The sequence below is a fragment of the Protopterus annectens genome, chromosome 14.part0 (genome assembly GCF_019279795.1).
Source record: "Protopterus annectens isolate FY-2018-M chromosome 14.part0, PAN1.0, whole genome shotgun sequence".
NCBI lineage: Eukaryota > Metazoa > Chordata > Ceratodontiformes > Protopteridae > Protopterus > Protopterus annectens.
This window is the reverse complement of record NC_056748.1, coordinates 377,632,013-377,654,586: the sequence shown is the minus strand read 5'-3', so window position 1 is coordinate 377,654,586 and position 22,574 is coordinate 377,632,013. Positions and strand designations below refer to the sequence as shown.

General features: G+C 39.8%; 1 protein-coding gene across 1 annotated transcript in view; it reads right to left on the bottom strand.

The window, feature by feature from the left end:
- Positions 1-16,974: 16,974 nt before the first annotated feature.
- Positions 16,975-22,574, bottom strand: part of LOC122788662 (SH3 and PX domain-containing protein 2A-like) — a 1,000,753-nt gene continuing 995,153 nt past the window's right edge. Inside the window, exon 5 of the mRNA XM_044055558.1 lies at positions 16,975-17,070. Within this exon, the coding sequence (XP_043911493.1) occupies positions 16,975-17,070 (96 nt within the window). The remainder of the gene's footprint in view (positions 17,071-22,574) is intronic.

Below are 22,574 nucleotides of genomic sequence, written 5' to 3'. Positions count from 1 at the left end.
AGGTTGCATGGGTATGGTAAGTATAAAAAAAGGATTACACAAACTTTCTATTGGCCAGGTGTTAAAAACATGAGAGACAGTAATTGAAAATATGTGATCAATACCAAAGGTTGGCAAGTCAGAAGGTAAATCTAAAGCTGCACTGGCATACCTCCCCAACTGTACAGATATTCATGGAATGTCCAGATTTTTGCCTTATATTTTTGGTCTGTTTCTCATAAAATTGTGTTTTTTCTGGCAAATTATTGAAGGCTGAAGTCAAAAAATAATGACAAACATTTGAGTTTTAGATTCCATACCCTTGAAAAAATCCATGCTAATGCAAAATCTGTTATTCTCTATCAGCTTTCTAAGTTTGTAAGAGCGATATATAAAAAGTGCCCCTATTTTAGGGCCTTTGCCCCTGCATTATTTCGGGCTTTGTCCAGATTGCTTGATGTAAGAGATTGAGAAGTATGTGCACTGGTGTCTTTTTGAGTTACCGAGGAACCATTTCAAAGGGTGGCCATAGACCAATGTGTGGTTGCTTAGTTTTCCAAATGCCACAAGTTAATTTTGGCAGTGGTAGACTATGCTACTGGGTGAGCAGAGGCAGTAACTCTGTCGTACCGAGGTAGAGAAAGTGGCAAATCTTCTGTTAGAAATTCTTAACAGGCTGGATTTTCCCCAGGAAGAGCTAGCAGACATAGGTGATAATTTCATGTCATAACGGCTGAACTGTTTATGGAAGCAGTGTGTGGAAAAAAAAAAGTTAAAAACTACCCCTAACATCTGGAAACAAATAGTCTCCTAGGGAGTTTAACTCTACTCTCAAGTTTGCTACATCTGTTTAAGCAGGAGTGGGACACATATCTGACCTATCTTCTCTTTGCACACATACATGCTACAACAATCAGGAATGGCCTTTGGTCAACTGGTGCCCTAGGCAAAAGGGCTCCACAACACACACCCACATCACCTGGTGCCCTAATCCTGGTCTACCTACACCATCCAGATTACTGTACAAGTGCCCCTGCTAGAGCAGTGCCCTAGGTAGCCACCTAGTTGGCCTCTGCCCAAGACTGGCTATGACAACAATACACACTTTTTATGCTGTCTGAGCTGCTGAATGATCCCAGGATAAAAGTCACCCCCTAGATTTAATTAATGATAACAGAAGGGTAAGTGTGGTTCTCAGAAGCAGTCTGTTGTGATGTATACCCCAAATTTCATGTCATGGCTATGGGAGCTCATGGGGTTGGTAGAGGAATACCTAAAACAAACGCAACAAAACAAGGTAAGAATAAAAATACCTAAAGGACCGCTACAGCCACAGAGGAGCCTAAGAGCATACTGTTGGAGAGAAGGTGATGTGTTTATTCCATTTAGGTACAATAATCTACAAGCAACAAGAAAGTGTACTTTCACTAATGTGAAAAAGGTAAGTGTTGACTCCGTGATGGAGTTAACAAATAGCACCAGTAATACAAACTTTCCCATGTTCCCAAGTTGGAGCCCTACAATGACAGAGAGATAATGGGACTCAGAATCTGCAGTGAGTTACAACAGGAATCAGGTGGGGGATCCTGTAACAGATATTTTCAATAAGCTTTATTCTGATACCTCAGCAAATGTAACAGTACTTTTACAAGAGCTATCTCCTACACAGATTTAGGAAATCTGAACAGTATTACAGAGTTTGGGGAGAGGTTCAATGCTAAAGCAGGGGGTAATTTGGTGGAATACAGGAAGCCAGTGGCCTATCAAACAGCATGCTTACAACGTGCCTGAGAAAGTCAAGCATCCATGCAGGTGATGACGCATCTGGAGATAACCCAGGAATTCAACGGTCCCTGGTCCTCAGTGGTACTGTTGGTGCCACAGAAAGATGGAAGAACTAGCTTCTGTGTGAATCACAGGGAATTAAAGCGTGACACAGATTAAGATGTCTACTCTCATATCAAGGGTAAATGAAGCCTTACAGCAATTGGGTGAGGAAAAGTATCTGAATACTACTGTGAACCTTACATGACTATAGTTAGTGTGACTCACAGCTCAAGGCAGCAGTGTTCACTTGCTATGCACTCTTAAAGCAGATTTTCTTCACTTATTTATTTATACTTTACATATATTATGTATTGCTACATATATTTAGTGGTGGCAATAGTACAGATTTAAAGCTCACATCCCCAACCTCCCATAACAATCAGACAGACTGCATCAGAAAAGCATGTAGCTTATTTCGTTAACTTAAAAAAGGTAAGCATGTTCTGGAATTTATCTCCACTTTAGTCCATAATTACCCTAAGTAAACAATTGTGGCACTTAACTCAGAAGATGAATGCTTTGAGCTGTTAATAAGCTGCTTCCTGCAGCCAAGGGTACAGAGTTTGCTTCATTCTATTTCCCTACTATATGACTCTTTAACCAGTCAGTGCTCCTGGGTTGCCCTTGAAAAGGGATTATTGTAATCAGTGGGTTTACCCAGTTACAAATATAAAAAAATGTAGCAGAGAGTTCTGCAAATAAAATGCTAGCTGGTCCAGTTAGGATATAATGGCTCAAAATTGACAAACCGATGCCATCAATGGAAAATAAGCAAGTCCATCTCCCACAAATTACAGTGTGTTATATACACGTTAGTTAAATGGATGTGCTAAACAAATGAAAATAAATACAAGAAAGTTCACAGTTAATAAGCTGTCTTCTGTGCATGTACACACCAATATCCATAGTCAGATGCATAAAAAAGCATATTAAGAAGTTGTAATGTTACCAGAGAGTGAAACTATGAAAAGTGCTTCAGGCATTCATGTAAAATCCTTCATCTTATTTGAAACATGCAAGTACAACAGCTGAAGCCATGTGCTGTAGACCAAACAGGTCATGCTTACACTAAAATAAATAAGACAAAATTTTCTAATACTCAGAAACCCGCAGCCGAAGCAAGCAAACACAGTGTACACTACTTAATCTACTCCTGTCGATCAGAGTCAGAAGGCAGACACAGTGTTAGCTAGATGGGATGCTATACCAAACAAATACGACCACTCAATGTCTGAAAAGGTAAAAATACAAATTCCTGGGAAAGTGAAATATTTTCCTCTGGTGTCTAGAACTAATTTTCCATTTTCTAATGTAACAACTGCATAATCCAGTTTAGTTCTCGTCTAAAAACTTAAGTTCCCGCCTCATTTTCAGAAATGAACAGTCCTCATTTCATAGGTTATAATTCCAAGAAATTTGAAGCCCTGACTCATTTAAAATATTGCACTAATCTATAATACTTTCTCTACTGGCCTGCCATAATCGGCTTAGTTTTTGCTGTCATTCTAAGGGGGTGCAATATTAGTCAGCAAGACCATGCTGTTTTGCCAGGGATGGTCTACACTCCTCACCTCTAGGCTTTTGAGTATTAGCTAAAACACTGCCTTCCCCCATAGTGCCTTTTTTAGGCAATGCCAAACTGAAAGTACTTCCGACATACATACCTCTCAACCTGGAAACATCAAAAATATGGACAAGGCCCATGAAAAATAGGTACAAATCTGTACGCTGATTAACATCTAATTTGCATACATAATTATGTAACCCCACCCACTCCAATGGAATTGTGGGATACCAACTTTCGAATGCAAACTGAAGAACAGACAACCAAAACATGGCACCAGAGTCCCCCTGCAGCCATTCCAATGTCCCGTTACCTGGCTATTTCGCCCCATTTACCATAAACACTAATGTATGCATATGACAGAGTTGCACAAATGTGGAAATAGTATACAATTATATTAAGAAAAATTGAGTTAGTTTAAAATATCTTCACAAACAGACTTGTTTCAAAGTCCAGTAAGAAATGTGTCATTATAATTCTACATGCTATGAGTATGTACCATTAGCACAGGATGTATGTGATCCCAAGGACAAGTGACAACTAAATATAATGATTGGTAGCTGGGCTTATAAGTCCAAATTTTTCCTTAGGTGTGTGCATGATGCAGGAGAGAGGCCTGGTAATCTACTTCTGTTTTCTGCTAGCTTTGTAAACCTTTTGGCTAGTGTCAGTTCCTTATCGGGGCGATATAAGAGTTTGATCCAACTTAACCGCACTGCATGGAATATATCAAAGGATGAGTGTGCTACAATTGATAAAAGTTTTATAAAAGGTAGTATTTGTCAAATGTTGAGGGGTATACCTCCTGTTCTCAGGGTAGGTCCAGACACAGAAGCATACCTAGTTTATCTGGTGGTCTCCTCAAATCGAAATTGAGGAGCAAAAAAAAAAACACTTAAACTCAAACTATAGCAAATCATTTGCTACAATTGCAATATCACATACAAAGGCCAATACTGAATGACAGCATATTTAATCAGAGAAGTACCTCATCCTGTCAGATTTCTTGTACTCTGATATTCAATGTCTTTTACCAGTGACCTCAGTCTTCAATGGGGTCTAGAACCTACAGCCTTCATGTTCAGACTTGAATGCAGTTATTAAGCCACACTTAAATGATGAAACAAAAACAGTACATGAAGGACTACTTCAATTAACAGTTAAAACAAAGGTCTAGAAAGAGTAAATAGAAAATAGTGTGTCATACTCATAAAAGTAACTGCAGATAGCAACATATTTTTTTTAACCTGGAAATAATTTTGCTTATCTAGTATTATATTTACAGAGGGAAAATAATAGAATATAGAAATACTTCAATTCCTGGAGTTATACAACTGACGCAACCATGTATAGCAGAAATGATCTGCTAATTTAATAATTTTCTCTAAAGTTGTATGCTGAAATGTTTGCTGAACAACTGACAGAAGACTATATTAATGCACATCTAGTGCATGGTTTATAAATACAGTGGCTAACCAATGGCATTGCTTAGCAGTTTTAGGACTCTTCTTTCTCACATTTCTGACCAGTGAACCGAGACAACTTTATCGATAAATCTTTCAGGAAGTGGAATTACCTTATATCTTCTTAATGGCTCACTAGCTGTACTGGAAATGAACTATCATCACATGTATTGAGCAGGGTATAAAAAGAAATCCCATGCAGCTCTGTATTATTCTCATTGATAACATTATAAACAAACATCTGCTGCTGCAAAAAAAAAAAAAAAACTGTACTGTTTCACTGTTCAGTGAAGATGTGTAGACAGAAATGTAATCATTTATATTAGTATTTAACTGCATATGTTACCAAAATACACAAGATCACCTTTGGTTTGTCCACAAACATGCTTCAGTTACACTACAGATGTGCAATAAACAGAAAAAGGAGTTATGTACGACAAGCTGTATAACAAAATCATTATTACATGAAAACTACATAGCTGCCATTTATCCCACAGCCAAAGCTGGGCTAACACTGTGATATAACTAATGAAATTGATTGAGGAGGATTCAGATGCACCTAGCACAGTGTTACTGCAGTCCTTCATACTAGGTTCTTATTAAGAGCTTCTACCTCCCCTCTGCTCAAGCATTACCACGTAAAATTTAAGGTGGTCAGGCATGGGAGAAAGCACACAAGCAATGTCATGTGCAAGGGTCAGATACTGAACAATACAGTTACAAAAACAAAATATGTTTTATAAGTCTGAATACCTGAATCAGCCACAAGCAAAAAGGTTAATCCATCCACAACTCACAATCTAACACCTTGGGTAAGACACTTAAGGACATGTATGGAAAACAGGGTTGCCTTTGAATAACTAATACTAATTGACTGACCCCATATCTGACAGCCTCAATCTAAATACTTAGAAAGGCTACCTTGAAGCATTTTTGTAGGAGGCATCCAAGGTGTTGAGGCCGCGAACACTCATCATAGATCTGTGTGAGCGTGTGCGGGTGTATACATATATATATATATATATATATATATATATATATATATATATATATATATATATATATATATATATATATATATATATTATATTATATTACAGAGAAAGATATTTATATGTATTATGCCTCTGTCAATGCATCAACATACAGGAAAGGGAAATGAATTAATTCCCTTTTCTCCAAGTTAGTGCAACCTCTGATGGAGCATATTTAGATATTAGTGAGGTGGGATCAGTGTCATGACCTGAGGGATAAAAGGATACAGACCTATTTTGTAAGAGTGAGGCATACCCACACCACAAATATAGGCAGAGTTTTTAAGAATGGTGGTAAGATGAGGCAGATTGCAAGTGACATATGGACAAAACAACAATGGCAGCCATACAACAAAAAGTCTAGCAAATTATTAAAATGAACCCAACAGTTATATGTCAGAATCCACAGTTGCAACAGTCATCCTTCTGCCAAACAGGCAGGTATACTGGTTGTCCACAAATTCCAAAGTGATACAGAAACTCAATAAAGTGTTTTGAAAAGTACTGAAAACATATAGTCTGTTCCTCTAAAAGCAGTTTAGTGTTAGTTAATCAAATTTTCAACCAAACACTAATGACATCCTTAATAATGTCTTGAGGGTCTTGTTTGCCCAGTGACAGTGAGACCACCATAATATTCTGGAGGGCATGGGTTTAAGTCCTCAATGAGAACTAATAATGTCAAGCAATGCATAAGCAAATGGTGTGTGTGTGTGTGTGTGTGTGTGTGTGTGTGTGTGTGTGTGTGTGTGTGTGTGTGTGTGTGTTTGTAATTTGAGCTAAACAATATGTGATGATTACTGATATGTCCTTGCACTCAATAGTTCTTACAAAGCAGCAAACAACAAATATTGTTGCTATCAGCTTAATACCAAAATTAAAATAAGCATTTTTGCACAGTGGTAAGATCCCCTGCATCTCTGTGTGAGGCTTTACCAACCCCCACCCCCACATACTTAGGTGTTGTCACTACATTCCATGTGAGAGAATGAGCGGTATTTTATAAAGGCACAAAAAAGAAAAAAAACTTTGTCTGTAAACCATGCTACTGTAAAAGCTCACACAGCCCACACATTTTGAGCATAAAGACACCTCTATATCAAATAACATCCCAGATCAACAAATAATCGCACGCGCGCACACACACACACACACACACACACACACACACACACACACACACACACACACACACACACACACACACAAAACCCTGAATAACGAGTGTGGTTCCTTACCCCCTCTGTCGTTGCTCGCAAACTCTGCCTTCTGCCCTGAGTAGTTCCCGGCTCACAAACTCTGCCTTTTCAGCTTCATGTTCCATTTCCGGCCACCGTTTCTGCTGTTCCCCATTCCCGCCGTTTCAGCTTCCTGGCTGCCAGCCGGAAATGATGATGTGAGCTCCTTGAGCTCAATTCCGACTGGCTGGTAGCCTGACGGAGCTGACGTCATTGCGCACGTGACGACGTCAGCTCCGACAGCGCGAAAATTTAAAAAAAGGCAAAAATAATTGGAACTGAAGGGGTGCCACTCGGGAATCGTGGCACCCCTTCATTTGGACCCCAAAACTCGGTAAAAACCAAGTAATTCGGAACGGTTGGGAGGTCTGCCGACATAGCAAATCAAAACCAAGAAAATCTAAAGGTATTACTGCTCAATGCTAGGAGTCTTAACAAAAACTCCACTCCCTAGAAGCTCTCTTTACCCTAGAGAATGCTGATATCTGTGAGGTCTCACAGATGTGGTTTAAAGCTGCGGACAGCACATCAACAGTGCAGGGTTATAATGTCTTCCACACATTTAGGCCATCTACTTCACAAGCAGAACTAAAGGTGGAGGTGTCTCTATTTACATCAAAAATAAATATATTTCAAAGGCTGGTCAAACAGGATAATGCACTTGAGCTGCTCCATGTTCAAATCACCATAGGTAAAATCCAATGCCACTTCCTTGCAAGTTATAGGTCCCTCTTCTATGACCCAGGAAACCCATACCATGTATTTAAACTTATTAGAAACATTAACCATCCAACCCAATACCATATTCATGGGTGACTTTAATTACCCCACTATTAACTGTGAATCCTATACAACACCAAATGTACATGCACAGAGATTTCTGGATTTTGTAAACAGAAAGTTCCTGGACCAGATAGTCAATATACCAACCAGGGGTGCAACCATACTACATCTGGTCCTCAGTAATATGGCAGACTGCTGCACACCCCCTACTGTAATGCCTTCCCTGGTAAGGTCAGACCACAAAATGGTCTCCTTTGAAGTAAAAATAAAACCTAGTCCCCCAGCTAAACCTGGAGTATTCAGGATCTATTCTAAAGTTAAGCTACTCCTACTAAATGAGAACCTGGCAAAATTGCAAGCCCCCATAAACCCTGAGAACACTTCTGCCTATGCAGAAATGTTCACAGAAACCCTGTGTAAGCATACTAATAGCTGCTTAGAGGCAGCGGTACCCACCAAGTACAGAACTAACTCAAAAAACAAGGCACACTGGTAGAATCACAAAATCAATTGGCTGTATAACAGGAGGAAGAAAATCAGGTGCACCACCCAGCAGGATAAAAGCACTCTCAAACTAAACAAACAACTCGGAGGAGAAATAAAATCTACCAAAGCCAAATCTGAGAGAAGTTTGGCCTTCCATGCCAAAGACAACCACAAAGCATTCTTTAGCTAAGCCTGTGCCTCAAAGGCAATGCACAATACTGTGCAGAGCTCATTGTAAATGGAGCCACCTATACTGAACCAGAAGATATAGCAAACCTCCTGGCTGATAAATTCAGCTCCAACTTTACTCCCCTCCCCTAACCTTCCCTCAGGAAATATAATCAAATATAACTCCCCCTATTATCACTAGGGGACAGGTCCTTAATGCTCTAAGTCCACGAACACTGCATCAGTGGGCTCAGACAATATCCCAGAATACCTTCTAAATAGCATGAAACATAACCCATCAGGGCCTCTGGAATTACTATTTAACTGTAGTCTCCAAACACGCTTTGTGCCTCATGAATGGAAAAAGGCAACCGTCACCCCTCTGCACAAAGGTGGGCCATCTACAGACCCTGGAAACTACAGACCCAAAAGTCTCAATAGTCTTATATGTATGGCCATGGAAAAAACTATCATGGAGATGTTCAATAGAGATATAGTAAACCTCCAGACACTAGACTCAACTCAGCTTGGTTTCAAGGGCAGATCATGCCTACTCAACCTGGTGGACTTCTTTAAGAAGGTCACCAAAGCAATGGATGAGGGCAAGATCCTTCACACTGCCTATCTTGACCTGGCCAAGGCGTTTGACACAATACCCCAATTTGGGCATTGTTGACAAACTTAAGAGGTTAGATACAAACCTGTATGTCACATGGTGAATAGCCAACTGGCTCAGACAGGACCCAGGAAGTTAGAATTGGGGAGTCCACCTCTACAAAGAGGTTAGTCACAACTGGAGTCCCTCAGGGATCAGTCCTTAGACTGCTCTTTTTTGGCATCTATTTCTCAGAAGTCAAGGCCAATGTCAGTGGTCTCTAGCTGACTAGATTAGCAGACGATTGCAAATTAGGAGCTGTCATTGAATCTCACACTGACACAAATGTCCTCCAGGAGGGGCTGACACAGACAAACAATGGGTGTCAGAGCCATGGACTAAAACGAAATGTCAAGAAATGCTCAATAGTATCCTTTGGGAAGTCATCCATCTCTGGTAACTATCATATTGACAACACACCCCTTAGAGCTGACCCAGTAGTCAGGGACTTAGGGAAATACATAGATAGCAATCTAGCCTTTGATCTTCATGTGTCTACTGCGGTGAGGAAATCATTCTATGTTGTGCAACTTATAAGCAAAGATATGGCATCTAAGTTTAAGGAAGTCATTGATCCACTGTATTCAGCATCCATTAGACCTATCACCGAGTACAATACCCCCTTTGGTATGTACTTGAGGCATATCCAAACAATTGGAACATCCACAGAGGTTCCTCACTAAAAGAATACAGGACGCAAGTAATATGTCCTACGCAGACCGCCTCAAGGCTCTATCCCTGTATTCTATCGCCTGCAGGCTTTTGAGGGGAGATCTATGCCTGGCATACAGGGCATTTGTCAGACTCCACTCTGATGGACTTCCTGCATATCCACAAAACAAACAGCACCAGAATTACCCGTTCTAAAGACTTAAACCTTGCCTGTGATATAAATAGGATCTGCTGGAGAAATAGGCATGTATCCCAGAGATTACACTGTCTATGGAACAGGCTCCCCCCATCCACGTGAAGCAGAGTTCCTCTCTAACCCAATTCAAGTGCAACTTGGACAACTGGATGGGAAACCAGAAATTCATCCCTAGTTTGGTACCTATGTCTCTAATGGACACAGGTAACCTGTAAATGGTTCATCTCTCAGGCCCATGCTTACACTTATAGGTTCATAGTTTAGTACTAAGCTAACTGCCCTTGCCATTTTTTTTTTAGCCCTAATCCCCTTGTGAGACTCAAACCCTGCACCTTGTGTTTGTAAGGCAAGCACCTTAGCCATTAAGCCACCCTCCCAACCCTTCAGAACTTATCAGATATTTGGGATGCATATCTAGGCTTAAAAAGGTCCTTGTGGTCATTAGCCTAGTAAACACCTATGAACCACTAGCTGCTCGTCAAGCTTGCTTTCTGGTGCACTATACACTTGTCAGTAAAGTTAAAATTAACAGCTCACTTCCTGAACGAATGCAACATGGTGACAGTAAAGAAAAACTACCTACAGACAGATGACATCTGCAAAGAGGGCCATTGTCCTAATTTGAAACTTCCTGCTTCACTGAAGGTGTGGTAAATCAGTTATTTATTTACTATCCCTGTCTTTGCTTCATGTCTGGGTTAGGTAGCACTTAAGTCCCAAAGTCATGAGATTTTCATCAAACAATATACTTTATGTATGGAGAAATAGGAAACAATAATTCAGTGTTTTTTACCTGAGCATTTTCTCAGTCTTTCCCCTCTGCAGCCGTGGCCTATCTGCATATACAGCAGTAAAGCTCACAACTGTAGCTTCATGCCGAGATGAACGTAAACCAGCTGTCATGCAGAATGCGTTTATGTAATAAAATTAAAATAACCGGTGCATGTTTTTGCATGCATTTGCTGAATGTCCATAAAATAAACAAATGGACATATTCTATCCTTTTGACTGCATCATACCTTCACTCAAGAGTCAGCTGGATGCAATTTTTACAACATCCCATGACAAAAAACATTTAGTCCAAAAGATATGCAAACCTTCCCTCATAGTTTGCACTGCACTATTACACAAAATTCATTGTCACAGCTGGAAATAAAACCACTACACAAAGAGGTCTCATTTTTTTTTTTGTCATTCAGACAACTCTCCCTGCCATCTGCTCTGAATCGAACTTGTACATATAAAGCAGAATATCTCTCCTCAATAATGCTTCATAAAAAGTGGCTTCCACCAGGGCCTGTGTTAGCATTTTGGGGGCCCCCCTAGGCACTTCTGTCAAAGTAACCCTGCCACTGCCACCCCTCCAAAGCAGCCTTTTAATTCATGCTGCAAACTTTTAGCAATAGTATGTACAAACTTACCTGTAGCTACAATGCTCTTACAGTGCACCAGGTGTATATACCACGCTATATTCGCCCATCTCATACAGGGACATTCAACAGTTACTGGCATTTTAGTTACAGCAATGATACATTATAGCAACTCTATGTACAGGCCTGGACTTAGGTGAAATGCTGTCTATAAGCTCTAACGTGCATTTTATTTATTTTTCTTTTTACATAATCTTTTCATCCAATGTTGGCTTGAAAAGAAATTACAATTAAGGAAGGAAATTCATTGCTGCTGTTCAGCTTAAGTTTTCCTTGAAACCTTTCGGCACACCTTTCTTGACCAAGACTGCACAGTAATAACCATTTAGGAAATAACTCACTAAACCAGGGCCCAGGAAGCCATAGGGTTATAGGTTTGTGATGCATTTTAGAGCATTTTCCCAACCTTGTAATCCAATGGTGCCATAAACCAAAAACATGAGCAATAAAAGAATTTCAGTCTTTATTTTTCTTTCAAGGAAGATAAGTTGTACCCCAAGGCTTAATTTTCAAAGATGACAAAATAGTAGCTCATAACAAACTAACAATCTATTTGCTGTCTGGATACAGAGGTCCAGTCCAGGAATATGGCCTGCTTCACTAACTCCCCCCAAAAAAGACTGTCCCTGCCTATGCATCCCTCTGGTGTTAGACTGGGATAAAAGGAGAGGTTCAAATTGCCACAGTCATGTGTTACAGTTGAATGCTGACATAGATATACATAGCATGCCTTCTCACTCCTCAACCCTAACCATAAATGAAAGCTACCTGTATACGTGCCTGATGTGATATTGAAAAAATGATTACAGAAATGTATTTTACTTTGTTTCTCAGACAGTACACTGTCCCTACACAAGTTATAGTAACCTTTATACATCTCTGAGGTCTGTGAGAAAAGTAAAAGAAACCATGACCACACAGTCTTCAGCCCAAAGATAAACTGCAATCACCTCATGTGCACACCTTTATGGTTTGACTGAAATGAAAATTAAAGAAGTAACACCCCAAAAAACCTACAGCAGCTTTCTGTGCACACACACATCTGAGCAGGACTGGTTTAAGAATAAGTGCAGATGAGAGCAGAGGCCATTATCAGCTCAATCCCAACAGTGTCAAATCACAGCCCTGTTCAGGTTAAAGAGTGTAATCAGAAAATTAATACTTTTTTCTCATTTTTTTCCCCAACCAGCAACAGCTTTTGTGAGACCCTCACACAGTCAAGGATGATTAAGGGAGTCCCCTGTATTAATTTATACAGTCTGGGGAGTGGGGGCTACCAGTCTCCTTGAAGATTACATTGCCTGAATGTTCTGACACACATTTCATGCATTGTATGTGCCTTTCGGCTTTTCCCGGTTAGGGGTCGCTACAGCGGAACTCCGGTCCGCTAATGATTGACAGTTGATTTTTACGTGCAGAGTTGCCAGCCCTGATGCACAACCTTCAATGAAGGTACACCCATCACGCATATCTCCACGCAGAAGATGCTCTAGCTGAGAATCGAACCGGACAGCATCTTACTGTGAGGCGACAACGCTACCGCAGCACCACCACCACGGATACACATTCCTTTTGAAATACAATGACTTGTTAGCTACATTTTCACTGATACCCATATGATTCTTGGCATTATTGGGTATATGGAGAGAGAAAAATCAGTGATATTTTTTACAAGCACACACAAAAACAACAGCAATACTAGTTTTGTACTTATTTCAGAAAATAGCAATACATTGTGCAGCAGTGGTACTGCCACACCAGTTTAGTGTATAACAATCATCAAACGCTAGCAGGGGTAAGTCACTTTTATTTACCTTGGTAAGGAGAACTGCATAAATGTCACTGTCTCTTATTTCACAGACCTTTCCTGATTTTGCTCTGTCCTTCATAAAAATTTTGATTTGCTATTAAATCATTCAGGAATACAGACAGTCAATTCCAGGCATCAGAGGTTTATGCTTTGAATTATCCAAAAATGTATATTGATGCAAAAGATGTTATTCCATTAACTTTTTAAGTGAATTAGAGTAATATTTAAAATGTGCTCCTGATTTTGAGGCTTTATTCTGCTATTATTTTGGTACTGTACTGAATTCTTCAGTAAGACCCGCGGTGGTGGTGCTGCGGTAGTGTTGTCGCCTCACAGTAAGATGCTCTCCGGTTCGATTCTCAGCTAGAGCGTCTTCTGCATGGAGACATGCATGAATGGGCGTACCTTCGATGAAGGTTGTGCGGCAGGGCTGGTAACTCGGCACGTAAAAATCAACTACCAATCATTAGCGGACCGGAGTTCCGCTGTGGCAACCCCTAACCGGGAAAAGCTGAAAGACACAACTGAATTCTTCAGTAAAGAAGTTGAGAGTTGTAGTATCTGGTGTTCTACCAGTATTTATAAAACTCCCTGAAAGAAAACAAAAACATCCCTGAAGATCGGAAGCATCAGCTCTTCTTTCAAGATTTGCACTCACATCAGGAGTCAGTCACTTATGCCTGCTGATCTCCCTACTGCTTACTTTATGTTCATTATCAGCTTTATTCTAACAGGGTCATGCCACAGCCCTCTTCAGGTTAAAGAGCATAATCAGGAAATTAATACTTTTTTTCCTCATTTTTCCTAACCATCAGCTACTTTTGTGGGGCCCTCACACAGTCAAGGATGATTAAGGGCCCCCCTTGCAGCCACAGGTATTGCAGCTACCTACCAGTGGTAAAATATTTAATGGAATTGTGAAGCCTGTTACTTGATGAAACACTGTTACTACAACCAAAGTTATCTTTGAAGTTTAAAGGAGATATAAATAAGTTATTACCCACCTGATTTATTAAGTATACAAGATTGCTGTACTAGCTTTTGTTAGTTTGACAGACATGTTACAAAATATCAAGATAAGAAAACTTGCTGTGGTTGGGGGCCCCCAGAAACAGGGGGTCCCCAGCGACCACAGGGTTCGCTGGTGCCTAAAAGCCGGCTATGGCTTTCACACACAACTTTATTACCTAGTATTGTAGTTGGTCTATCATTACCATCTCCCTTACAGGGTGTTACCTTATACAAGTGCTTGTAGAGCTGGTTGCAGCGACTGGATCTTTCCATGTTGCTGGTTACTGTTTTCCATATGCTGTTGGTGACACACCTTGAAGTTGCTCCTTGTGTAAATACAATGTTCCGACTGTTAGCCAGGTTTTAAACATATTTTTCCTACCAATTTGACTTGTCTGATTTTAAGCTCAAAGTAAATACGGAATTGAATACAATTTACAAACTGGTTTGTGCATTTAAGTCATGTCCCTAAATATTGTAAAAATCAGCAGTGAAGCCCTAGATAGGTCACAAGACCTCAGGTGAAACACTATATCCAGTTCTTGAGTGAGAACATTTTAAAAAGAATAAGTGCATACTTAAAGAGTAAATGAAGACAACTCAAAGAAAAGTAGCCAATGTGATGTAATGCCTGACTCCAGCAACCTCTGTATGTGTTCACATATACTGCATCGGACAATATCATAAAGTGAGAATTAAGATATGGTTGAAATGACTGACACTATATGAGCACTTTCATTTATGAAGGCAAAAAGTTATTTACTTTGGCTTTGAACTCTTACATTTTTCACTCTTTCATGCTGAATTCTTTATCAGATTTCTGTGTTTAATCAGATGGATGATGGACATGCCATCTCAACAGAAATTCTGACTTTCTCCACATTTAATAAGCAAGGTTGAAAAGGACCAAATGTACCTTTCTGGAGTGTACCACTAATGACCAGATTTTTTAGATTTTATATGACTACACAGGAGCCTAAATGCATCATCAAATGAGAAATGTTTAATTTGCTTTACAATTCGCATCAGTTTCATGAGAGGTCTGCAGTGATATGATCAGCCATCCACCCGAGATACAAAATGAGCGAGACTGTTGTAAGCAGCTACATGTTTATTAGTACAATATCATCTACAGCAGAGTACATAACACGAGATCTCAAACACTTTTCAGAACACAGTCAGCTAATCTGACTCAGGCTTCAGGAGATGGGTAGGAATTAATTCTATACAGAATTCCCTAGGTTTGACTCAACTTTTTTTTTACAGTGGAATGTACTGCACCCCAAATGAAGTTAATTTTCCTCTTAAACATGGGTTTCACTTGTCAAAGAAGGCATGCAAAGAGAGGATGAGTGTTTTAACTCTATACTACCGGCTACAAGTCTTGCAGATGTTTGTATAAAGCCCGTGATCTCTTAGTCAAGTCTGTGAGCCACTGAAACATGAACAAACTCCAGATAATACCTTCAAATTATCATACATGTACAGGATGGGGTGAAGTCATCTGAGTACCGAACAATATATAACTGCCACAGTAAACATACAACTTTCTGACAAACTGTCAATGGCAGATATCATAATACAGGTCCCTCATAGACAATGACAGTCATTTTACATGGATACAATACAAAGTTGCAGCATTCAGCAAAACATTCACAGAGTTGTTCAGTAACTCTCATAGGCTTTAGTAAGGTTTCAAGTAAGACTAATATTTCAGAGCAGTATTGCATGAATTTGTACTACATACCATACATTAGCTTTAAACTACATGAACATCTCCAAGCAGGGTGTGAAGGAAGAGATGCATGTGATTTACTAGCATCAGCTGATAATGAGTTAACAGGAAGGTAGGGGCAAAAGAAGGTGGAATGTCATCATCTTTGGAATGGTGAAAAAGAAACTGAGTGTATAATTAAGATTCATGCAGAATAAACTTCCACAACTTCTGATAACTGATTTTGCTCTTAGTTTTGAGGCAGAGCACGCATTTAACCTTTGTCTTGTTAAGCCTGCACAAATCCCCATGTATTACTGTGGTCAGGCCAACACAACCCAGAAAGACCTTTCCTACAGCACAGGCAATCTGAGGTCGACCTGTTAAGGCCTTACTTATGCTTGCATACAGATCGCCGGCACCAAAGAGTGACAGCCAGACTTACACCTGGACTAATGTACGGTTATAAGCAATGAAGCAACCAGACATAACTGCAATACAGGTGCATCCAAGTAAATTAAACTATTGGAACAGTAAAAATAGACGCGTTTCAGAAATTATTAGCTGACACTTTACAAAGGTCCTGCTACAGGTACTGCATTATGGAAAAAGCAAGGCCTGCTACTAATACCCCATATCTCCTACTACGACTCAAACGTCTGCAATTTATTTATTTAGTTTTAGCATGAAGCCCTAAATACAGTAAGTGGTAGAGAATGGTACAGCATCTTACCCATGATAAGAAGCTACGCACAAAAGTATTTTTGGGCTAAGGAAATCAGACATAAGGGAATAAATCATGCAAAGCAATAATTTTTATGTAGTAAATGACGAAGGCACATCAGTTTCAGCTACAACAGACTTATACAATCCTGTTCTGGTTAAACTAGCACTAAGAATTGCTGTTTACAAAACCATGGTAGGAGCATATAAGAACAAAATCCTTACTCTTTTGGTGGGTTTAGATCTTCTGGCCTTGGCTCAAAGAATCTTGCAACATCATCACACTGTGAGATGTGAGGAGGAAGTTTAATTAGTGCCTGTGGAGAACAAAAACCAGCATAAGAAATCATGAAGCATATTACATAAACATGAACACCAGGAAACGCAGGCATATGCCACAGATCATACCATAACCCCCTACAACTGTATCACACTTAACTGGCTCTATATTCCAGCTGGGACAGCACCTCCTGCCTAGCCATTACTTTTTAATCAAACTATGTTACAGTTGGATATAATACACATGCCAATTAATGAAACATCTCTCTGCCAATGGAAATGTGCTGAATAAACAGACCACATGTTAAAATATTGTCCGTTTAAGATGGACTGCTCCCCAGCCAATATTTGGATAACTTTATCAGTCTGAAGAAACTACATTATTAGCCTGCAAAAGCTGTCCAGCATCTAACTTGCACCTCTGCGCACTTCAGAACTATGCAGTGTCAGTAAAATTGTTTTGACAACTGTTCCGAAATGCTAAACAGTAAGCTGAATGAAACAATCAAAAAACACTTAACTAAAACACACAGACACCTGAAAGAAATGCTCAAGGCAAGTATACAATACCATAAAAAACTAATTTCAAAAATGATGATTTTCATCTACACAAGAAAACTAAATGCATGTCATGCAGAAAGTTCTACCACACACACACACACACACACACACACACACACACACACACACACACACACACACACACACACACACACAACTCACCAAGCACAAACCTATTTCTTTAACTTTCAATATGTTTCGGCATGACGGTGTGTTGTTACTGAATGAGAAAGCACCAGCAGTTAGGCCTCATTGCCATCTTTTATAAGTCTAAATGTGTTAACAGTTTAAAAACTGTCAATGCACGTTCAGTAGACATATTTGGCATGAACAATCTCGCAATCCTTATTATTTATATCTGTAGCAATGTTTACAGTTAATAACAAACAGTTTGGAAGATAAGCTGACAAGAAATAAGTGGACAAAAACGGAAGGTTAAATACAAAATATTCAGTACTTTGGGGTATTGCTCACTGTCCTAATGTTCTTTTACAAAGGCAGTGCATTAAGCTTGTTAAGCTTGCTGTTCTGTAAAACTGAAATCTAACTATAATAAATCCGTACTAAATAAAACACGCACACACAAGTTCCTATCAGCTTAGCGCTATAGAGAGAGAGAAAAAAAAATTCTGGATAGCAGGATACATATATACAAAACAGTTTGCTCCTCCCTTCTCCTCACCTTACAATTATTTACTTTTTTTTTTTTTTAATTTTGTAACAGGTTATTAATTGGTTAGTTGCAGGCAGGCCAGGCCGTATTTGGGCAATTTAATTTCCAGTGACTACAGCTAATTTAATTTTGTGTGACTACAGCTAATGTCTGACTAGATTTGATATTCCCATCCCAATTGTGCTTTTAAATTAGATGGCTTTTGAGCTACCCGTCACTACTACAAATTTGACTTTGGAGGCTCTTCACAGTCTCATGTCATCTGCTCATTGTACTGGGCACACTGCAAATTTCAGATTAAGCTTTTTCCGCATCTTACTTTTTAAAATCTATAACATCTGGAACTAGGCTATCAATCACTGGTGAGCTTAGGGGCAGCTTCTCAAGAATCAGCTTGGGATTATTGTTTCTGTTTTGCTCCAGGTGAGAGATGGAGCAGGGAGGCATTAACTCCTAATATTCCTAGGAAGTAATCACTGGAAAGTCAGAAAATTGCTTCTTTGCAGCCAGCTTGGGACTAATGCTACTGCTTTGCTCTAAGTGCGAGAAAGAGTAGAGGGGCACTGGTTTCTGCTGGTCTCTGACAGGGAAGTGTGCATGGGACTTCAATGAGTGGTCAAGTTGCAGTTTTGTTGAGAACCTCTTTAGGGCCTTTGTGTAGCTTGTCCTTCTGTTGCATTCAACTGCTGCAGGTTCTAGCCAAGGTACAATACAATTGTACAAGATTTTACCGTAACAGTACATGCCCTACTTCTCACTGTTGAAGTATTCTTTACAAATGGGGTATCTTGCCATGGATAGCTGAACATCTGGTCAGAATATTGAAGCCTTTACTCCTTCCAGGCTACATGTCAGATGCATGCCCTATGTCCAAAGCATTAGGTACATATGAGCACCTAATCCACAGAACTGAATTGTCTCAGAAGAACCAGAGCAACCCAAGAGGAAAAACAAGACCAAGTGCATCTGGGAAGGAAGGAAGAAAGAAAGAAAGAAAGACCCCTTGCCAAAAGGAGAGCAACAGATAGCAACAAGCAGAAGGGGGAGGGGCTGAATACTGCAACAGTGAAGTAGGACCTGGTAAGATCTTACACAACTATACTATGTCCTTCCTTATCACTACTTCAGTATCCTTTACAAATAGGAGAGTACAAAAGCTACTGGAGAGCATGAGAGGAAGACAATGGAACTCTCCAAAAACCTAGGAAGGATGGCCCTGGCAAAATCTGTTCTGGCCCTATTAATCATACCCAACTTGCAATGTTTAGTAAAGGTATGTACAGAAGACCAAGCAGCAGCTTTTAAAATGGACCTAGTATCCAAACCCTTAAAAACGGAAGATGCAACTGCTCTGGTAGAAAGAAAGCGAACAGAAGAAAAATGCTACTTGTCATTAAAGGAACAGCAAAAAGAAATAGCTTTAGATATCCAGGCGGTAATTTATTAGGAGACACCCGGACCTATAGTGTGGTCTTCCTAAATGAAATATCCATTGCATACAGAAGTATTAAGCACATTCTTGAACTGTTATGAGACATTTCACACAAACCGTACAAGTTCCCTTCTGTAGGTCAATCCAGTGATTTCAAAAATTTTGGGGATTCCAAAAATACATTTGAATGTTGAGTACTCTCTGTTAAGGCCCATTGTGGCCACAGGAGGCTCTATTACAGAACCTCTGGGAAAGTTTACAGACCTGAAATTGAAGAACATGCTTCTCCTGTTCCCCCATGTCAGAGATTCTTGGGACTTGCTTAACAAATTGCGTCACATTAATGGTGACAGTATCTTTATTTGCTACTTGTGATGTATACAGTTTTTTTTCAGTTATCTCTCAAGAAGAGAGATTGGAAATGGTTTGAAGAAACAGTTCAGAGAGTGGGGGGGCTTACAGAACAAGATCAATTACTTGTTCATGACTTCATGGACACAGTATTCAACAACTTCATGGCCTTTGGTAGTGAATATTGCAAGCACCTTACAAGAGTAGCGACGGGGGCTGCATGTGCCCCCATTTTTGCTAATGCAGTTCTCCTCAAGTGGGAACTTGATATTCTTTTCAAGATGCCATTATTTAGTGGTGTCAAAAGTGATATGCCACAATGTTCTGGGTGACAAGCCAGCGTTCACCAACGCCACAGTTACCAAAGAAACTGCTTTTGCATTTGGTGCTAGTGTGAATGTGCACTGAATTATTTTGTGCCAGGAGCAAGTTCAACAACACGGCTGCAGAGGTATGGAAGTTATTAACCTTAAAGACTACTTTGGTATACTGTATCGATACCGTCTGCATAGGACAGTGCTGACATTGTTTCCTCTTCGTGGTTGCACTTCTGCAAAGGGCAAGTGGTCTGCGTTTCTAGGAGTTTGCTGTTTTACATTCCTCTCAACTGTCCCTCTTAATCCCTCCTAAAACTGGTGACTTTTTACACTTAGACTTATTTTACTTCAGAAAACGTATATTAATTCACATTCATTTTTTTCTGTCAGTGTCTCAAATTAATAGTACTAGTAGTTTAAAACTGTCCATGTCCTTATTTCTAGATTTGTCCCCGATTCTGTTGAGATTTATCCACGATGTATTGAGCGCTATGCTGTTTTATTTATTTTGTTTTATTTATTTTTGTTTGGTGGGGGGGCAATACAAACGGAGTAAAATTAGGTATTTTCCGAATTTTTGACACACCAAATCCAAAAGGTTCGCCATCACTGATCTAATTAGTAGTAGTGTGTGGGGGCGGGTACTTACTGCTCTAAAATGCACTTTTACGGCCCTGTTTATATTGTTTGCTATGAACGGAATGGTTTAAAATTAAACATTACATGTATTTTCCAAACCTACTTCTAAGTATATAAAAGCTGATATGTTTAACATTGTTAAAATATTTCTGATTTTTTGTTACTGAGGATCGCTTGTCTGTGATGAATAAAGGCTTGCTGTTTTGAACACTACCTGGGTTTCATGATTTTTGGAAATTATTCTGACTGAGCTCATCAGCAAAGTTTTAAGGCCACTAGATTCTCTGACCTTCGGAAAAAGATGTTTAGAATGCAGAATGGGCCTCCAAGACCCCTCATTTCTGGGAACCAGAAACATCTTGGAATAAAAGCCTGTGCTCTGCTGAGGAATTAGGAACTGGCTGGATGTTTGGATGTTTCCCTGTACCAAAAGATCCTGAAGAACTAAGTGAGGGAACTCACAAGAAGGAGGCTGAGAAAGGCATTATAAAGTAGGAAGGGACTTTCAAACCATAAAATAACAGTTTTGGACAATGGAAAACACCTATAAATCTGTAGTCATCTGCTATCAGACAGGAACAGACAAGGTCATCCTGAGGGAAAGGGAAATCTGGCCAAGAGGTAGAAATCATTGAATGTAAATAGTCAGGAAGAGAAGGAAGGCTTTTGACCCTTAGGTGCCTGAGAAAGCTCATCAGGAAAAACTCACTTGGAGGACTGCTTGCTCCTGGGAAGCTACCTTGACTGCCAGTGGACAAAGGATGATTTAGATGGATAATTTCTTTGGAACAGAGAACCAGGAGAAAGGAAGATCTGTTTCAAGTCCTGCATGACTTTTCCCTTACCCTGTAAAGTCATAAAACGTACAGCAGCAGAGCCAAAAAAATGCTTGTTGTCTAAAGGAGAATCCAGTCATTTAATGTCATCATGGAGAACTTATAAGCATAGCAGAATATCTCCTCATCAAAGATCCCACTGCAACTGCTCTACAGGATTATCTGCAGCATCATACCTACACTTAACAGTATGACAGACCACCTGAGAAGCAGAACTTAAAATGGAAGTGGCAGACCACTTTACCTCAGAATTGGGCATATCAGTCAAAGTGCTCCCAAGCTTACACAGAAGAGCCAGGACATACCTAATCATATGTAGTTAATGGCTCTGAAAGCTAAGGTAGCAGAAGTGGATGCTTTTTTCCCATACCAGTCCACAGCGTGATTATCCTTATATGAAGGTAAAAGCTTATAGGGCAGCGATTTAGAAGGTTTACCAGTGTTCAGAGAAATAACAGCAGAGTCAGAGGAAGGACTTTTACACAAAAACTTGAGTTTTAGAGACTTTATAGAACCTGTCAGGCTTCTCTGGAGCAGGAAGCTGAGAGTCGGAGCTTGAGAGGCCAAGGAAAAAGTTTCCAAAAGATCATCCACCTCTGGAGGGACTGCAGAAGGTCTGAGAGTTCATTTGTAAGAGGTCATAGTACCTCTTCTGGATATCTGAAACTTGGGAACAATCCCATTTAAAATGCCCCATCATATGTACTACAGTGTCTCCAAGGGATAATTCCAC